This window comes from Myodes glareolus, chromosome 22 (assembly GCF_982192425.1).
Source record: "Myodes glareolus chromosome 22, mMyoGla1.1, whole genome shotgun sequence".
NCBI classification, from domain to species: Eukaryota; Metazoa; Chordata; class Mammalia; order Rodentia; family Cricetidae; genus Myodes; species Myodes glareolus.
Genome location: NC_142047.1, coordinates 42,025,944 through 42,045,983, shown reverse-complemented (window position 1 = coordinate 42,045,983; position 20,040 = coordinate 42,025,944). Strand labels below are relative to the sequence as shown.

At 40.6% G+C, this 20,040-nt stretch overlaps 1 protein-coding gene across 1 annotated transcript in view; it reads right to left on the bottom strand.

Moving 5' to 3' along the window:
- The window catches only part of Cntnap4 (contactin associated protein family member 4), a 298,020-nt gene that overhangs the window by 204,625 nt on the left and 73,355 nt on the right, over positions 1 to 20,040 (bottom strand). Inside the window, exon 3 of the mRNA XM_048437330.3 lies at positions 4,348 to 4,541. Coding sequence (XP_048293287.3) covers positions 4,348 to 4,541 — 194 coding nt within the window. The remainder of the gene's footprint in view (positions 1 to 4,347; positions 4,542 to 20,040) is intronic.

Here is a 20,040-nt window from a genome sequence, read left to right as displayed (position 1 = left end):
CCACGTTAATTGTCCTGCCGCAATTTAAAAAGAAAACCCAGCCACCTTTGCACCGTACAGTACTAGGTTAATCATTGCAAAGGGAGGAGAATTCATAGGTGCATAGAAATATAAACGAGAAACTTCCTGAAGATGCAGACTAATAATGCAAGCTTTAATTAAAAACAGTTTTATGGGGTTAGTGTCCCTTAAGGTAGTGCAACATAGCATGCCCCACAGGAATGAGCCAAGGACTGCAATGACGAAGGAGACGATCTGATATGGACTTGAAAGAATACTCTTGTACTTCTTTAGGGTTGGGTCACTAGAATAAGGAATTGGCACAAAGAAAGGTTTAGGGGATATGCCACTTTGAAGAATGATGCACTCATTTAGGCTTCCACAAACCTTCCATAGAGTCCTGTTTCCCTGGGACACTAATTAATTTGACTTGAAATAAATTCATCCTTAAAAAAAGTTTCTGCAGGTGTTGCCTGATGTGGGATGTCCTTCTGTATATGTGCTGCTTTTGTTGGTTGATGAATAAAGCTGTCTCGGCTTTTGCAGAAAACTGAGACTCAACCTGCCTCAGGACTCAGCAATACCACTCTTGGCCATAAAACCAATGGATACTCAATCATAATACAAGGATATGTGCTCAACTATGTTCATAGCAGCATTGTTTGTAATAGCCAGAACCTGGAAAAAACCTAGATGACCGTCAACCAAAGAATAGATAAAGAAAATGTGGTACATTTACACAATGGAGTACTACTCAGGGGTAAAAAGCAATGACATCTTGAAATTTGCATACAAATGGATAGAACTAGAAAAAAAAACCATCCTGAGTGAGGTAACTCAGACCCAGAAAGGTGAGCATCATGGTACATACTCACTCATAAGTGGATACTAGCTATAAATCAAAGAATGATGAACCTATAGTTCATGACCCCAGAGAAGATAAGTAACAAGGTTAACCCTAAGAGAAACATCTAGAGATCCTCCTGGTAAGGGGAAATAGGCAAGATCTCCTGAGAAAATTAGGATCATGGGAATAGGGGGATTTTTCAGGAACTGGAGAGATGACTCAGCAGTTATGAGCACATACCAAAGACTGTTCTTCCAGAATACCTCAGCTCAGATCCCAGCAGTCAGGAGGCCTACAATTGTCTCTCACTCTAGCTTCAGAGGATCTTAAACCTCTTCTGGCCTCTGTGGACACTGCATGCATGTTCAAATACCCATAAACAGACACATAAACATATACATAATTCTCTTAAATAGAAAAAAATGAATCTTTAAAAAGTACTGTCATGTATAACCATCATGTTTAAATAAAACCATTTAGAAGGATAGATAGATAGATAGATAGATAGATAGATAGATAGATAGATGGATAGATAGATAGATGGACGAATGGATGGATGATTGGATGGATAAGGATGGTTGGATGGATAAATATAAGTAGATAGATAGATAGATAGATAGATAGATAGATAGATAGATAGATAGACAGACAGACAGACAGACAGACAGACAGACAGACAGACAGATAGACAGACAGACAGCCTGGGAAAATTTGGCTATAGGTTTTTGTACACATTACCTTACTGAAAATTTATAAGATGTTGGCTTCATATTTCTGCAATTGTTCTTAAATGAGTTAAAAGTATACCTTTCATTTACTTTTTCATCATGTGCAATATACTAGCTGAAAAGGGTCTTTGCATCCTGAAAATGCTGAAAGATTTTATTTTGTCTTCAATTTAAGGAAACAATTTCAGTGGCCCATATTTTTCTAAATTTTCATCAAATATTTATGTACCATCCAGCCAAGCAATTTAGAGAAACTACATTTGATAGATATTAGACCACAAATTTTATTCTGAAGAAATGTTTTAATGTGTTTTTAAAAGTATCATATGACTATCAAGTTGACATTTTTACTAATAACCTGTATGGATAATACACAAAATATTTTCTTATTCTTCTAAATGACTGCAAGAAACAGAGAGCCTTTTATGAATTCTTTCAGGTGAAGAGAAGGCATTGTTCTTTCTGAAGACAAGAGAAGTGAGAAATTCTCACTCTGGAGTTTCACACGATGTTGAGAGGTTTTATTGGTTTGTTTATTGTATTTTTTTCCTAAGCCAATAACACTTGTCTTTCTTCCTCTCCCTATCACGCAGTTATATAATGCCTTACGTGTTTCTTAACTTTCGCTCATAGATTTATTTGTATCATCCTAGACAGACTGTAAAGCCATTAAAAGAAATTGGCACTTTTGTATAATTGGTATACACCCCATAACAGCTAGAAAAACTCACGGAAATCCTCGGAAATCAGCTTAGGAAATGTGCATTTGTAAAATGGCAAAAGGTTAAGTTCCTTACTATGTGTATACATTGAAGATTGTTCTTCTACTTAAAAACTTCAAGCTGCAAAAGTTTGTGTTCTCCCAAGTGGAAATGTCAAGAGCCAGGGCATAAAGCAGCTTCACTTTCCTGGCTTTAGTAACTACAGAACCTCAGATGAGGTTCCATTAGAGTGTTCGGGAGAAAGACAAAATAATTATGAAGGAAAAGAGCTTGGCAGCCTGCCTGTGACCAGCAAAGGCAGATTTAAACACACAAATGTAAGTATAAAACTATAAATAAGCAGTGTTTATATGAAATGTAGATTAAGACAGATGAGAGGAAGATGGATATTAGAGATAGATGATAGACAGACAGACAGACAGGTACAGAGATAGGTAGATGATAGACCACTGTTGCCTTAACAGTTTTGTGATAGATACTGTTTGTCCTTCTGTGGTTTAGGTTATTAAAAACGTCACATTTGCTGCAATTTCACCCTGAATACTTCCTCCTTAGCAGAACTAAACAAGGAAATAGCAATGCCTGCATTTTCCTTTTTCCGTGTCTAATATGCAGAAACATACAATGTTCGCAATATAAAAGCAATGCCTAAACAATACATTTTAATTAGAGCAAGTAAATACGAGCAGGCAATAACCACCACTTACCTAGTTTAAAATCCAATTCTTAATTGAGAAAAGCAGTAAAAGATAATCCAAACGTCTAGTTAAAGTAAATACCTCATTAAGCTTTGGTGTTATTGGTTTTATCATTGCTATTCATTTCAGCCTGCGTTTGAATGCGTCCCCTGGAATTAACTGACCCACAATACCCAGTTGTGTGGGATTCTGTTTCCCACTCTTACACACAGCTTCAACTTGCTTTGGATTTTAGAGCAGATTTAATAATGATAATGAGAATTTTTAAAAAGCAAGGCTCATAGGCAAGTGCCTTCAGCCTACTGTTCTCTCTACAGAAAAGACGATGGGCACTTCTCCTCAGCTCAGTTTGCATCAATAAACACACACCTAATGACCCCCAGGAGCTTTCCAGATACAAAGGTAAGCAAATCACAATCCATTTCTTCAGTGAGTTTGTAATGTGCAACTGATTCCAAGAAGCCTGAAAAGAGCAGCCACTGACAGGTCAAAGCAAATCATCATCATGTGCCCAAATAGGCTTCCAAATTATCCGTGTGCTAAGGATGCTTCATTAAGTTACTCATTTTCTCCAATTCCAGCACCTCAGCCAGGGGGTGGGGGGAGGGGAGGGAGACCAGTCCTTTGATTGCAGTATGTCATCCCTAGCTCACATAAGAGACAAAACATGCTTTCTACACTGACAAAGAATTTATCTCTCTTTATCACCAAGAAAACCTCCTTTAGCTTCCTCTATCAAGGGAAATGCAGTCACTGTAAGAAAAGAAAGAAAAAAGCAAAATATCCCACTTTATCACAACCCACCACGTTTCTGTTTTCTGTCTTAGAGAGCAGGCAAAACATACCATCATGCATACTTATTGATGGTGCATGTATGTGAATTGGACATATGTAATATTATATATCATACATACACATATCATATACATATGCACATATGTATACAACTCTATAATTTAAAACATAGCTCCATATATTAGTCTCTACCTTCAAGAAAGATCCAGAAATCTCAGCCATCAGACCAAATAAAATAAATACTTTTAACTGGCTTCAACGACAAAATAAAAGGACCATGTCACCTTATAAACAACATTTTTAAGCAAGTCTTACTTCTTGAGTTTCCACACTGTTTAATAGCCTGATAGAATTTTTTTCACCTTCTGAGGAAATTACTCATAGTATTTTCATGAATTAGTCGTGAATATTTTCCCTTGAGAAATGGTGTCAAAGTCACCCTGAAGGTTCTAAGGCTCCTTTATGAGCAACTGATTAACAAGCTTCAGGGTGACTGTACTTCCACACCCGCCTCCACACACACACCAGAGCACATATTTTTTAATAAGAAAACATACCCAGATGCTGTCTTCTTGCCGGTATTGTTTCCAGTTCCTTCCACTGTCGCTGAACATCAGGAGATAGCTGGTCACCCAGTTGGAGCTCCCATATCCACCTTGGGTGGCCACGGATGTGACCTCCATCCTCTCTCCAAGGTCAATCTGCAGCCACTGGTATTTGTTGGACACAAGGGGAGACCAGCCACCGGCTCCTTTTGCAAAAACAGAAGAATATTGGGAAAGAATGCATTAAAATTCAAAACAATAGAGTGGAAATGCTGGTAGATTTATGGAATTCAGAAATATTTTCAGGATATAGAAGGCCTCGTAAGGATATTAATATATAGAAAAGCAAAAATGTAGAAGACAAGGTTAGATGTATGTGGTTGTGCTCATTTAGAGGCATCAGAAGTTTCCTGGTACTGGAGAGAAATTAGGAAGGCTCATTGAATATTTTTAAGTGTTTCATATGGAAGATTATGCCAACATTTGGTGCCAGGGTGCTTACTGCCCATAAGCATGGCTGGGCAATGGTGTGTGGATTTTGATCTGTCTAGGCCCAGAGGGAAAATATAAAGGAGAAAGTTTTGGTGTCGGCAGAGCTAACAAACCTAATTTAGTCGTGTCTTGGTACAATGTTTATAGTTGGATAACAAAGATGTTCAAAGTCTCATGAGAGGGACAGACATTGAAAAGCATGTGTGAAATATAATCCAAAAAAAATCATTCATGGCTAGACACTGTGTGGGAAACCATAACATAAGACAAGATAGAGCATTCTATGCAGTGAGAGAATGGATTGCGTTTGCATTGTAAGGGAAGATGTCTACATGTTCACTTTTGCCACCTTTGCAATTAGTTGTGGAAGGAGTATGTAAGTCACAGAGGCTGTAAACTCTACAAAGAAGCACGGTCCTGCGCTGAGACAGTTTACCAGCCTAACGCTGCCAGGTCTGGAGAAGGAAAGAATGTGCATTTGGGAGGGTGCTAGCGTACCAAAATATTACAAAAAAGCTGCCTTTGAGCACTTGGATTGCAACAATGAGAGTGTAACACATATTAGAAGAGCAAGAGGTGGTGTTTATTTTCTTCAAGATGCACCAAAACGTTAAAGCAGTGCCCATATCTTTTTTAGTAAGATGTTTCATTTTTCCCCTTCAATATACTTTGGGAATTGTTTCAGTTCTTAAAGTACTGACTGAATATGCAAGGTACACACACACACACACACACACACACACACACACACACACACAAGCAAGCACGCAAGCATGCACACACACAATTATTGTTTAAAAAGGAGTCACAAAATGGAGCTCACACATTCTGGAATACAATGTCCAGGAGCTGGAGAGATGCCTCATTGGTTAAGAGCATTGGCTGCTCTTCCACAGGATGCAGGTTCTCTCCTATCACCCACCTGGTAGCTCACAACCATCTGTAACTATAGAGCTAATCGATCCAATGCCCTCTACTGGCTTCAATAAGGCCAGAACATGTAGTGCGTGCAATGCACAGACATCCATGCAAGCAAAACACAGTCATACACACAGAACAAAATTTAAGAAATATGCTGTCTATTGCATAACTTCTCAAACAAGACTAATATCCTGGGTTTTCATCTCATTCCTCTGCAGCCACCTCAAGGCTTTGGTGATAAGATCTGAAATTTTAAGCACAGATTACTCTCAATTCACGTAGTTTGATTCTAACATTATATATATATATATATATATATTACATATAATGTATATAATTATATATCAGCTATTTGTGAAACTTTGAATATAAGCATAACTCAAAGGAATACTCCCCAAATGTCACTTTGATGTGTGGCATACATGCCATTATAACGCACGAAGAGGACACACCTTGTGAGTGACCATTTTGGACGATGTAAAGATTCTATTGATGGTAGGACACAGTGACACTCTGGGAGCTGAAGGACTCAGTCCTGACTGTTATTCAGAACTCTAAACAAGAGAAGACTACCAGGCAGGGGCCCATGGGAAAGTGACACCCCAGGACAGCATAACCAGAGCTATGAAAGGGGGTTTATATGTGACAGCTGGAATGAGGTCAACTAGGTTTTGTGAGCTCTCAGCAAACGGACTAATTTGAATAATTTCTCTAAATGGAATTCTGGACTGTGGGTGATGTTTATAGCCATATGATGCCAGGTTTCCCTGTAAGTAGAGCTGATACATGCTAACCCAGATGGTTAGAACTCAGTAACAGAATTGGCTGGGGCATAAACATAATCAGTTGCTCTAGGCAAACTGACTGGTCATTTTTCAAGGCCCCAAAACTAACTCAAAATAGCATTTAAAAAATTATAGCAATGTCTTCTGTTGCAGTATCTTAATAACTCTTGCTTGCCTTAGGGTGTGATGCCCAATATTGACTACACTATGCTGTCTTTAGAGCTAGGTAGTTTGGGAGTTGGAAATACGACTCAGTAGAGGACCCAATTTTAGGTCTAAACACCCACCTGTCCTTATTTAGTTCCAGCTCCAGGGGATATGATGCCCCCTTCTGGCCTCTGTAGGCAATGTACTCATGGTCACAAACCCACATGCAGACACACACATATATACATAATTAAACCAGAATTCTAAACTGTAAAAAATAGATACTGTTTCACAATTCCTTCTCTTCTTTTCTTTCTTTGGCAAACCGTTATGTAGAGTGGAATTCTACTCCATAAACTGGAAGTTCACTGCCATCCTTTAATAGACCCAAGATATTTATACAGCATGTATTTCTTTTCATTGATGTGGTTTTATTCTTTAATTTTTTTCTGTATTTGCTCTTAAAGAATGCACGTGACTTGGGGGCTGGGGAGACGGCTCACTAACTAGAACTCTTGCCACACAAAACTGAAGACCTGAGTTCAAATCCACACAAATTCAGGAGTGGTAGCCCAGTTCTGAAGCTCCAGGACTTTAAAGGCAGAAACCAGAGAAGGCCGAGACATGTACAGGCCACCTAGCCTGGTATATGCAGCACTGGACAAGAGACCTTGTCTTCAGCAAGGTGGAAGGTGAGGACCAACCAACACCTGAAGCTGTCCTCTGACCTCTACAAACACACTATGCCACATACAAACCCATCACACACACACACACACACACACACACACACACACACACACACACACCCCACACACACAATTAGTTATAAATTTTTATAAATGTATCTTGGGAGTGGAGTTGTCTTGATCCCTAATCCCAGCAACCTTGTTTAGATTAGAGTAGAATGCAATTCATGTATAAGCAAGAGAGCTTGTGGGTTAGACATGAGCTGTATTGAAATTGGAGTGGCCCAGTGCTATACAATGCTGTCTGCTGACCCCAGGACTTTCATAGTCTCTTCTACACAGAAATTGTATTTTTGTCCGTTTTTGTTTTTGTTTTGGTTTTGCTTTTGCTTTTTCGAGATAGGGTTTCTCTGTGTAGCTTTTGTGCCTGTCCTGGAACTACCTCTTGTAAATCAGGTTGGCCTTGAACTCACAGAGTTCACACAGGCCTGCCTCTGTCTCCCGAGTGCTGGCATGAAAGGTGTGTGCCACCACTGCCCGGCTGGCAGGAACTGTTCTTGAGAGACCAACAGCACACCCTCTGTAGAATTCTGCCACAGACATCTCAGTGGTTCCTTGAACTCTCTGTGGGAACTGCGCCCACCAGATTATTTTTATATCCAAGCCAGCACTTTCTCCACACTCTATTCCCTGGGATGCAGTAAGGAGGCAAACACTGTAAACAGAGACGTATGGGTGCCTCTCAATGTCAGACATGACAGTAAGAATATGTAGTTCCCAGGAAACACATGGGAACAAAGGTCGGAAATCCTTAGCTATCAGACTGCAGCAGCAACCTCCCTCCCTGCTTACAATGAGCCATATTTTATAAACATAGGTGGAAATGGGAATAGCGAATGGCTGAGTATTTCCATCCTCTGGCCTATCCAATCTCCTTTCCTCCTCAGGGTCTATCAAAAGTGCAGAAGCTGATGGTCATTGTAGAGCTGGATTTAACCAAGCATCTTGGGTCCTCCAATTGCTGTAATTGCAAATCTTTCTGAATTTTTATCATTTTTCACGGTGAAAACCTGGGCAAGCGGGATGCCCACAGGCAGCTACCATCTTACTTTGGAAGTTCTGCATGCAGAATTTTATCTCTATTAGCTTATACCACCACGAACATGCTGACGATTTTTGCTTCTTATTCTTTCTCGTTAATTTTAATGATCTGAAATTGGTAACGAGGTTATGTTGGGAGTTTTTTCATCAGAAATATCCAGGCAATTCTGCAGCATTTCATGACATCTTTATAATCCTGTATTTAAAAAACAAACCAGAGAGACGCACAGCAAGGAAGACATGTCGGTGAGGTCCAAGTGGGTTAAAATTGGATCATCAATTCTCATCAGGAGTAAGAGGAACCCCTGAACGACCGCTCCCTCTTCCCAGCATCTCTCGCGGTTACAGTCCCACAAGCTGACTTGAAACATTGGCAGTTAATTGACCTTGAACATTTCAATTTCTTACCTGTGGTGAAAAGGTACTACCAGTATGCAAATTAAGGTATCTCATTAACAAGGTACACTGATAAAGTAATGGAAACTCTGACGCTCCCAGGCTTTACCAAGTAATTTCAGTAGGATAAGTCAGCCACGGGGGATGGAAAGATTCCCGTTGGGTCTGAAGCTGCGAGGCTCTGTAGTGGTACATGATGGAATGTGCTTGTTAGAACTTTAAGAAAAATGTTGAGTAGCGACGGAGAAAATGTAAGATAGAAATGGATCCATCATTGGCTGATCTTGGCAGCCTTTGATGGCAGGAAGGGATAACGGTGCCAAGAGATACAAATGACCACAGCTGAGGGTCACACTGCACCAGCTCTCTGGTCATTGCCCATCTATCTGGCCTCCTGGAGACAAACCATCAGCACAGCTCCTTTTTGTAATGGAGAACAAGATGGCTAACTCCAGTAAATTGAAAACTCTGAATTACCATAAATAAAACACTGTAATGAATTCTTTATTTTGTTTATTAACTAAACCTTTCAGCTGCTAGTCAAGTGTTATTTGTCCTTAATGTGCTTTTAATATGCTAATTCATTCAACATCACAGTAAGCCAATACCTATGAAACTAAAGAGCATCTTTCCCTAACTCCATCTATTCTGTGGTTACTGATAGTAAACCCGCCCATTTCATTCTTTCTTCATATCACAGGCTTCCTTCAACAACCCCATCTACCTGCTTCTCCAGCCCTAGCCCTGCTTCTGAGATTTAGCATAATAAAGTACCACATATGCTTCAAATAGAAACATTTCTTTTGTTTCCTCTTATAAGTATTTGCTCCTACTATTAGAGTGTAGGGTTTGATGTATGCTTTGAGTTCCAGTAATGTTTCTTTTACATATGTGGGTGCTTTTATATTAGGGGCATAGATATTCAGGATTGAGAATTCCTCCTGATGAATTGTTCCTGTTATGAGAATAAAGTGTCGGACTGGGAGTGATGGAGCATGTGATCAAACTGGACTCTCTGAATGTGGCTGACAATGAGGGCTGACTGAGAAGTCAAGGACAATGGCACCGAGTTTTGATTCTACTGCAGGGACTGGCCTTGTGGGAGCCTAGTCTGTTTGGATGCTCACCTTCCTAGACCTGAAGGGGGGGAGGACACAGGGCAGGAAACCCTGACTGCTCTTAGGACTGGAGAGGGAAGGGGGAGAGGGAGTGGGAGGAGTGGGAGGGAAATGGGAGGAGGAGGAGAGGAGGTGGAAATTTTTAATAAATAAATAAATAAATTGAAAAAAAAGTATTTGCTTACTATTTTATGTACATATATGTACCCAAGTGTATATTTGTGCATCACATAAGTATAGGTGACCATGGAGGTCAAAAATGGCATCCAATATCCTGAAAATGGTGCTACAGGCAGGTGGGAGCCACCAGATATGGGCACTTGAACCACACCTGGGTCTTCTGCAAGACCAGCAAGCACTCTGAATCACCGAGCCATCTCTGCAGCTCCTAGGAACGTTTATGCACTCTTCATATTACTGCTTGGAAACTCATATTTTAAGGTCAGCCCCCTTTAATAGAATCCTTAAATATTATAGCATTGCCATGAGAATTCAATTTTTTAAAGCAGATGAAGTGCCTATTGATTTCCCCCCGTTCAGGAATTGTGACCGTATGTGCTGGCTGTAACTTTCTGAGTTGTGAAACTATTGTTATTGCTATTGATGCCCAAGCAAAAAGTTGTCGTCCTAGTAAAGCTGAGCTTTAAAAATGTTTACTGACCTCACAAATCTATGGGCATGAACATAAATATGCAGAAGGCAGTTTGCTCTCCATCTTGGCCTGCTTCTTGCAGTGGGTAGCAGTAAAGACAGATGCGCATAGCTGCCCAAAGTGCTGAGAATAAGTCACTGTGAGGGCTCAGCTGCAAATGGGAGATCTGTAGAAACCCCCACCCCAATGCCCAGGAATCTGGCAAATGGGACAGAAATAATGCAAGAGATGGAGGATGGGAGGAGTGTGGTGGTATGCTGTCTTCTGAACATGACATGGCTGTTGCACATACGAGCTCATGACGACAACTGTGATTACCTACACAAGACCTTCATAAGAACAAGCCAGTTAAAACTTCCCGCATGGGTGGGGGAGGGGCTACACACCAAATTGTGTTGTCCCACACCAACCTGAGAAACTATTGGCAAAAGATGGCTGCTTTGGGTGTGTGTTAGAGTTTTTATTGCTATGACCAGAAACCATGAGCGAAAAGCAATTTGGTGAGAAAAGTGTCTATTTGATTTTCACTTCCACATTACTGTTCATCCTGAAGAAAGTCAGAACAGGAGCTCAGGAACAAGGCAGGATTCAGGAGGCAGGAGCTGATGGAGAGGTCAGGAAGGATGCTGTGTACTGGCTTACCCAGCCTGCTTTTATAGATCCTGGCACCACCGATCCAGAGGGGGCACCACCCACCATGGGCCCTCTTCCATTGATCACTAATTGAGAAAATGCCTTACAACTGGATCTCATGGAGGCATTTACTCAACTGAGGCTCCTTCCTCCCTGATGATTGTGTCAAGTTGACACACAACACCTGCCAGTATGTGGGTGGCATGTCACTTTTCTTTTGGAGTATGGCCATTAGTAGGTTCCTTATACCCTAGTGGATAGCCTTACATCCATATCCATAAGAGCAACACTAACCAGACTTGTGGTTTTAAAAGAATGGATGTTTTAGTGGCCAGAAATAATTGAAGGGGGGTATGTATACGATCAAGATACATTGTATACAAGCATGAATATTTCAAGAAATTTTAATAAATAATATTATCTATAAGAAAACAATTGGTTGTTCTTCCCTGTTGTTTTGCACCTATAGTCTCTGTGACCCCTTTCCTACTATGATTCTTGAAGAGTTGGAAGGAAAAGACGGGGTGTGGGGTTTGCATTTAGGGTCCAACACTCTGAAGAGTCTCTATTCTCTGAACCTTAAGCAGCTGAGGATTTCTTTAATAACTGACATCCACTGTGAAGAGGAGTTTCTATAGTTACTGCTGAAAGGCACACAAGTCTACGGGTACAGCAATAAATCATAAGGAGTTGATTGAAAGAAACAGCATTTTCCAGACCAAACAGGACAACTGCACATATGAACTCATAGCCTCTGTGACAGCATACACAAGACCTTCACATGACCTGCACAGGCTCGAACCAGACAAAACTCTAACACCTACTGCCAAAGAGCTATGGCAATTGATCATTATTCAGAGAAAATGAGTCAGTTTTCTTTAAAAGTGTGGCACCAAGGAGGTCCTCCATGCTCCAGGGGATGGCCCTACACTCAAGGGGATATGAGCAGCAAAAGCTGTACTTGCTGGTTATAAAATGAGAGAGAGAGAGAGAGAGAGAGAGAGAGAGAGAGAGAGAGAGAGAGAGAGAGAGAGAGAGAGAGAGAATACAATGTTGGGTAGGCTGGTGAGGGAAAGAGAGGATGCATATGAGAGGTGTTGTCAAAGGGCTAAATATGATCAAAATATACTGTATAAATTTATCAAGGAATTAAAAAAGAAGGTGTTTAAAACTGTTTAATGACTAAAAGATTGTACAACAGAGCATTTCTCTGATCTGTTCCTACCATTTTTAGATTCCCATAGGACCTAACTCTGGAATATATGCTTCTATAAGTTATAATGACAAACAAGAAAACTAAAATGTATCCAGTGTGTGTTCTATAAGCTGTAAAGCAAAATTTGTGTATGCAGAATTTGCAACTACACTATATTTCATTATCAAAATTATCTAATTAAATGAACTATATTTTCACATTTCTTTATATAAAACTTGAAAAATATTAGGAAAGATAGCAAATTTTCCTAATATTATGCAATGTAGTTTTCGAGAGATGAAACCTAACATTTTAATTAAAACTAAAAGAAAACGTCTATTTTTAAAACTATTCTAATCTCACAGTGATACATTTTCTCCTAATAATATTTTGAAATAATACATTCAGCGTTGGTTAATTGTAAGTAGCCTGCCTGGTTGTGTTTAAGCTTTATACATCCAATGTCGAGTTATTGGCATTTAGTGCTGGCCTGTGAGGGACTATCCCTGGTTAGAGCCACAAAATGCAGATGAGAATATGTTTCCTTCAGTACTCATATTAAAGATGGCACGGCAGTCAGTCACTTCCTGTGCTTGTCAGGGGAGACGACATGCAAAATTAATGCAAGCTACAGAGAGTGTGAGGCCAACTGCTTCCTCAAGGGATGAGAATGCAGGACGCAGACTTTGAAGGACACAGGCACGCCTGACCACCTTGAGCGGCACTGCTTGCCACCTCTAGGACATCTACATTTCTAAAAAAAAGAATTTGGCTTAATGAAAAATGTCACAGAAAGGTTCCCTTCAAAGGTAAATTGCTTCTTTTTTTCCAAATGGGAATTCACCTATATTCCCCCCCCCAAGAGTCCCCATTTGCCTGATTTGAACTTGACATTAAATTAAAAAAAAATGTACAGAATGGAATGAGCATGATGCCACTACTTGTCTTGTTCTGTCAAATGGTATGTGCTGTCTAGGGAACGCCATTTAATGTATTTCCATAGCAAAGTCATTCTTTTTGAAGGAAGAAAATAACACTTTGCTGATAAAGTGTGGATTGCTGTTGGTCTTTTCTTGAGATCGTTCATGGATCTTGGCATCACCTATTCTGGTCTTAGAATGTTTCTAGAGTCGGCAGATGACCCTGGATCAGGCTAATGAAGCAATGCTAGAGTGTGGAAGGAGCGACTAAAGAAGATATTTCTGTGCGAGTGAGAAGAGGGGATGCTAAGACAGAAAAGAACTTATAGGAAGTCTAATCAAGTGCAGTCAGCAGAGAAGCAGGGAAAAAGAGAATGCAAGAGTGAATTCTAATGATGTGGCCAGGAACCCTGGGTCTGCTCATTGGAGGACCACTGTTTTCTCTTTCTCCCCCTCCTCCTCCCCTCCTCCTCCTCCTTTTCTTCTTCTTCTTCTTCTTCTTCTTCTTCTTCTTCTTCTTCTTCTTCTTCTTCTTCTTCTTCTTCTTCTTCTTCTTCTTCTTCTTCTTCTTCTTCTTCTTCTTCTTTTCCTCCTCTTCCTCCCTCTTACTCTCTTCTTCATCTTCCTTCTCTTTCTCCTCCCCTCCTCCCTTTTCTCCCTCTTGCTCTCCCCTCCACCTCTGCTTCTTTTTCCTCCTCTCTCTCTTCTTTCCTCCCTCTTCCTTCTCTCCTCCTCCTCCCTCTTCCTCCTCCTCCATCTCTAGCTCCTTTTCTTCTCTCTGTCTCTGTCTGCCTCTCACTCTCTCTGTCTTTGTCTCTCTTTCTCTTGCTTTCTCTCACCACCCCTCCATCCCTCCTCCTCACTCCTGGTCCACCATTGCCTTTGTTCTCTAGAATGGATTATTCCCATCAGTGCAATACATTGTTACATCAGCATGCTGCAGTTATCATCTCCTTTTTAAAGGAAAAGATGCACCACTTGGCCTCATTTTACTAATCTTTATTTTCTGCCATTTATATTAACACCCTTCTATGGAGCTGTCCTTATCACTTCCAACTTTTCTTGTCCCGTTGATCTTAGGTCAGCTGTAGTCAGACATCTCTTCCCAGTCATTCAATTGAAAATATTCTTGTACAGGTAATCAAAGAACACCAGATCTTCAAATCCAGTGGCCAGACTTCAGTCCTCCTACCATTGAGCTAATGGAGACTGTCACTTTGGGGATCACTCTCTATGCCTTCATGCATTTTGCTGGCTTAGCTGTTGCAGTAGTGAATTCTAGAATTCCCTGCTAGGTTATTGACTGTTCCTTCTCAGGCCCATCATTGTTCACTCTTTTTCACTGGCATTTATTTATATTTACATGTTTATTTATCTATTTATTTGTGGGTGTTTGGGTGGAACCATGCCATAGAGTATAATATGGTGTGTATATGGAGGACAAAGGGCAGCTTGCAGGAGTCAGCTCTCACCACTGTGTGGATTAAGGGAGTCCAACTCAGGGCACTGACCTCCTCTCTTTTCTTGGTCCTCAGTCATCTCTCACAACTGAGACTCTCCAAATCTTAGACTTTAACTTGGTTTATTTCCTTTCTATTTTTACTCTTTGCTCCCTTGGATAATTTATATATCTACCCACACATCATCTGTATATTTTACTCTTTCATTGATAACATTTCCAACCTCTCGTGCCCTGCACATTACTCTATAATCTGCCTAACACAGTCACTACAAGCTCCTCCTTCCAGTTTCTCAGGATGAAATGTTGCGTGGAGTCACACTTGCCTCCTTTCTGTTTCTTACACCATATATCTCAAGCCCTGGAGGATGTTGGTGTTGGTTCTCTACTCCCTTAACCTTCATGGATGCTTCCTTGGCTCGAGCCTCATTGTGCAATCCTGGATTCTTGCAATAACCACCTAATAATCTGCTTTTTTTTTCTTTGTCCACTGAGACTCTCTTCTCTATACAATATGCATAAATTCCACCCCCGAACTCAAAAATACTGCAGTGACACTTGATCTCACACAGAGTGAGAGGCAGGTCCTGGTTATATAAACTTGATGCTCTGTTAGGATCTGCTTTCCTCTACTCCTTCCATCCATCCTTCTTCTCTTCCCAACTGCTAAAACTTTTTATTAAATTTTATTTATTTTACATACCAACCAGTTTGCCCTCCCTCCTCTCCTCCCATTCCTTCCCCCACCTCCTTTCTAACCCTCTCTATGCCCCCCATCTATTCTCCAGAAAGGGTCAACAAAGCATGGCATATCAAGTTGAGGCAGGACCAAGCTCTTTCCTCCTGCATCAAGGCGGAGCTAAGCATCCCACCATAGGTAATAGGTTCCAGAAAGTCAGCTCATGTGCCAAAGACAGATCCTGGTCCCACTGTTAAGGGTCCCACAAACAAACAAAGCTACACAATTCTCATCCACATGCAGAGGGCCTAGGTCTGTCTCATGCAGGATCCCTAGCTGTTAGTCTAGAGTCCATGAACTCCCACTAGCTCAGGTCAGCTGTCTCTATGGGTTTCTCCACCATGATTGTGACCACCCCTCTTGCTTATATATGTGTCTTCCCAAAGTTCATATGTTGGAAACATAATCCCCAAATTTGGGTTTGGAGACAAAATCTTAGGGAGGTCATCTGAATAAGGTTGAAGCCACAAGAGTGAGACACTCAAAACAATACCCATACCACATGAAAACACAGACATACACATATACACGCATGTGCGCATACACGTGCGTGCAGGCATGCACGCGTGCACACACACACTCCAAATTGGTTTACTAACTCAGTCTTACCGTGTTCTTACCCTCCATCTTACTATGATGCCAGAAGATCTTCATCAGATGCCAAAAAGATGGCAATGCCATGCTCTCAGATTTCCTAGCCGCCAGACTTGCAAGTTCACACAATATCTTTCTTTATAAGGTACTTGGTCTGCAGCATTGTGCTACAAGAGCAGAAACTCAGACTGAGCACCAACTCCCTCTTCTCCGTCTCATTGTCATTCTCTGAATGACCTGCTCACCACTTCCACTTCCAGAGCTCTGTTAAACATCATCTTCGCAGGGATACCCTGGGTTAATATGTCTTCAGGACTATTCAAAGCTCACCAATTCTAAAGGCTTACATTTCCTGACCTCCTCTTAAAAAAAAAATTATTCCATTCGGAAATCCTGTAGCCATTTGTCTTAACTCACATTTCTTCATTTTTTGATAGAAATTGCCAACCCTTAACACAGCATATGTTTCTCTTAGTTGTGTGTTTTGTTTATTCTCTGTCTTGGCCCATTTAAATACAAGTTCCACTGGACAAGGAATTTTCACCTGCTGTGTCCACAGTAGAACCCAAATTCTTAGCATACTGCCTGAAACAGAATAGGTTCTAAATAAATGCAAATATCGATTAATTTTAGGGACATGCACTGAGACTTGTCACCAGGCAATTTCATCACTAGGCAAACGCTATTGATTGTACTTACAAAATCAGTATCATTCAGTCTACCACCCACTCCTGCTATATGGAATAGACAGCACCATACATGCAGTCCATCGTTGACCAAAACACTATAGAGCTTATGATTGTATTTCTAAATGATGGAATAACTAAAATTGCAGTTATATGGGCCTGAGTATTTGAACTCAGACAAGCTAAGCCTGAATTAAACCACAGAATTTTTTTCAACAGTGCACTTGAATTGAAAATCTAGACATTTGGCTGAGATGTCAATCTCACAACCCACCAATCAGCTCACAGTTACCCAGTTTAGTTACTCCAAAACACATTTCACAGATGTATCTATAGTTCTGTTTTTTTGAGCTCTAGATACAATGGAAATGAGCTGCTTTCTCGCTTCATCTCCTCAGCAGGGCCCTAAATTAATAATACCTCACTAAGTTCTCCTAGGTTTGACTTCTTTGTTGTCTATCAATTTTGCCTCGCAGCAAATTGGCAGACAGACTTTCAGCCTTTCTTTTTGTCTTGCCAGATCAAACATTTCTGAAATCTTTAATAATTCAGAGGATTGAAAAGTAAATATTTATATCCTTTCTCCGTTCAGGCATTTTGATTTATATATTTGATTTTCCTATTTTAGGACAGCCAAATTCCCTCCAGAAGTCCAATAAAGCTACAGAAAAAAAAATACCATGCCTTAATCAGTTTTTATTTTTACCATGCCCAGATTTATCTTATTTAAATTAGCAGTTTGGGGAGAAAATGGTTTTGAGTGCACGGTGTCTAGAAAGTCAGATGATGATCATGATATGTCCACAATTTACTTTCTGAGCCCATTATAATACTTGTCTCTGAGTTCCCATTTAGATCCATTACAGCGAAGCAGGTCGTTTCAGTAAATGACATCATGGATGGGAGAGAGTGTGCTGGCTCAGAGGTTTAAGTAACATTTTTTTTTTTAATCTTTCCCAGCCAGACTGCAACGATAAGCTGACATGAGCCAAATGCCCTCACCCCACTCCTTCTGGATCACCGAAGTGAAGTCACTCGGAGAGCCCTGCAGCCAGCCGCCCTCGTCTCCACACAACAGTTGGGAAAGCAGCATGGGCATTGGGTGGTAGACACTGGGGCACGGTGTATCACGAGCACGGGAAAGCGAGACACCGGTCACAGGTGTTCAGTTGACTAAATGAGTTCATAGCCTTCCGACTTAAAACAAAAGCTTAAATATACTAGTAAAGTTTTGCGTTTTAAGACACATTTATGTGGATGTATGAATTTGATAAATCTACCCTTGGATGTACAGATTTTAATTCCAGAATCTATTCCTTTGTGAGTATAACCTTTCTGTGGGCACTGCTATTGCACAGACAAGAAGATCAATGATTAGTGATGTACCCAGCCAAAGCAGCATAGATGTCCACCCCTCAGCTGGGGTGCAGTTAGACAGAATATTTCTTTCCTCCGAACACCAGCTCCTTATACCCCTTGCCTTAGAGCCCTTAATTTCTAAAATATATGACTATAAATTCTCTATCTCTTGAGATGTAAATGGTTATGTATCCTCTTGCTATTTTTATAATTCAGGAATGTCTTTCTCAAGGATCTACGAGACACCCCTTGGAAAATCAAACAATGAAGACAAGCTCCCTGTCTTCCAGGCTCTGTGGGAGCTTAGTAGCCCCACTTCCTCAGGCTCCAATTAGCAAGCAGATGGTCTGATCACATTGGCCTGCACCGCCCCACACACAAACACACACACAGTGTCTTCTGGTACATTTCCACTAGGTCAGTCCAGTGCCTCTGTAGAATTGTTTCAAAGGAAACTGAGTTCAGTTTCTCTCTCCGCTGTAGAAATATCTCTGACCTCAGCTGCAGTGTTATTTGGTAAAGTCCTCCTTGACTGCCTACCTCAATCTAGCCTATTCTTTTTATTTTTTATTTTGATGGAAGATTATTGTTCTGTTTAGACTTCTTTCATGTAATATGTTTTTTGTTGTTCTACCCAATGGATTATATTCTCCAGCAACTGAACAATTTTACAATTAGAGGCTGACAGAATAAGAATGCCTTACTGTGAATGAGTGCCTGTCTCAGAGCTAGATAGCCATTCTCCATTGTGTGGGCCAAAGCTCTGTGGTTACTACTGTACGCCTGTGTTATCCATTATCAGAAAGGAATCTGGAGAGGAGCACAGAAGTGTCACGCAGCTCACTCGGCACAGGATGATCCTTGCCAAGAGAACAGACAAAGGTGTGACTAGGCTACTACAACAGCAGTGAATGGCAACAAATATCCAGTGCTGGCTACCAACCCCATCATGCTCAGATGATATAGAAGGTGCGAAGCACAAGGATCCATCAACAACCCTCTACTGCCTCTGATGTAACAACCAAAATCCATCACCTAATCACACCAAGACATCATGGATGTCCTTCATGAATCAGCTGCCACTTTGGAAAGGAGAGGAAAAGTTACAATGTTAGTATGTCTGTTTTTTTCACGTGGATAGGATTCACATATTCGAAAGAAACTGTATCAGTCAGTAGAGGGTAGGGATTTGGAGCAATGCCATGTGGGTTCTCATACAGTAAGGAGTCTCTGGACAGATCACCAATAGAATCCTACTTTAAAACATGACAACCATCCACACTTTGATAATAATGAATAGTATGTGAGATGTTTGTGTTACCTTACAACCACTGACCTAATCATCAAACTCAGGAATATGGAACAAGCTATAGATGCTCATACCAAAGTAGATTTCAGATCCATATAACCTATGTACTTTAGTAATACTAGAAACTATTCTAAGAATGAGGAACATCCTAGAGCTGCCAATAGTACGTCTTATAATTTTCAATGGATGTGTAGACTTTGGAGAATAATGCCATTTCTCTGTGTAGACAACCAAAATTGGTGTAGCTTTACAATTACCGAAATATCTTGCTACTTACAGATAGATGACATTATTGGGCACCACAATGATTTTTGGTCCTTACACAGGTCTATCTGTCTGTCCATCTATCTACTATCTATCTCTACCTATCTACCCAGACTTTAATCGTTACAATTTTCTACTGTAGAATGTGGAGCGGTATGCAAATAGAATTAGAGTTTGGAGCCAGCAGGTGAAATATTTCCCTGTGCACACATTCAATTCTAGAAATGCTTCCAAAGGCAGACTTCT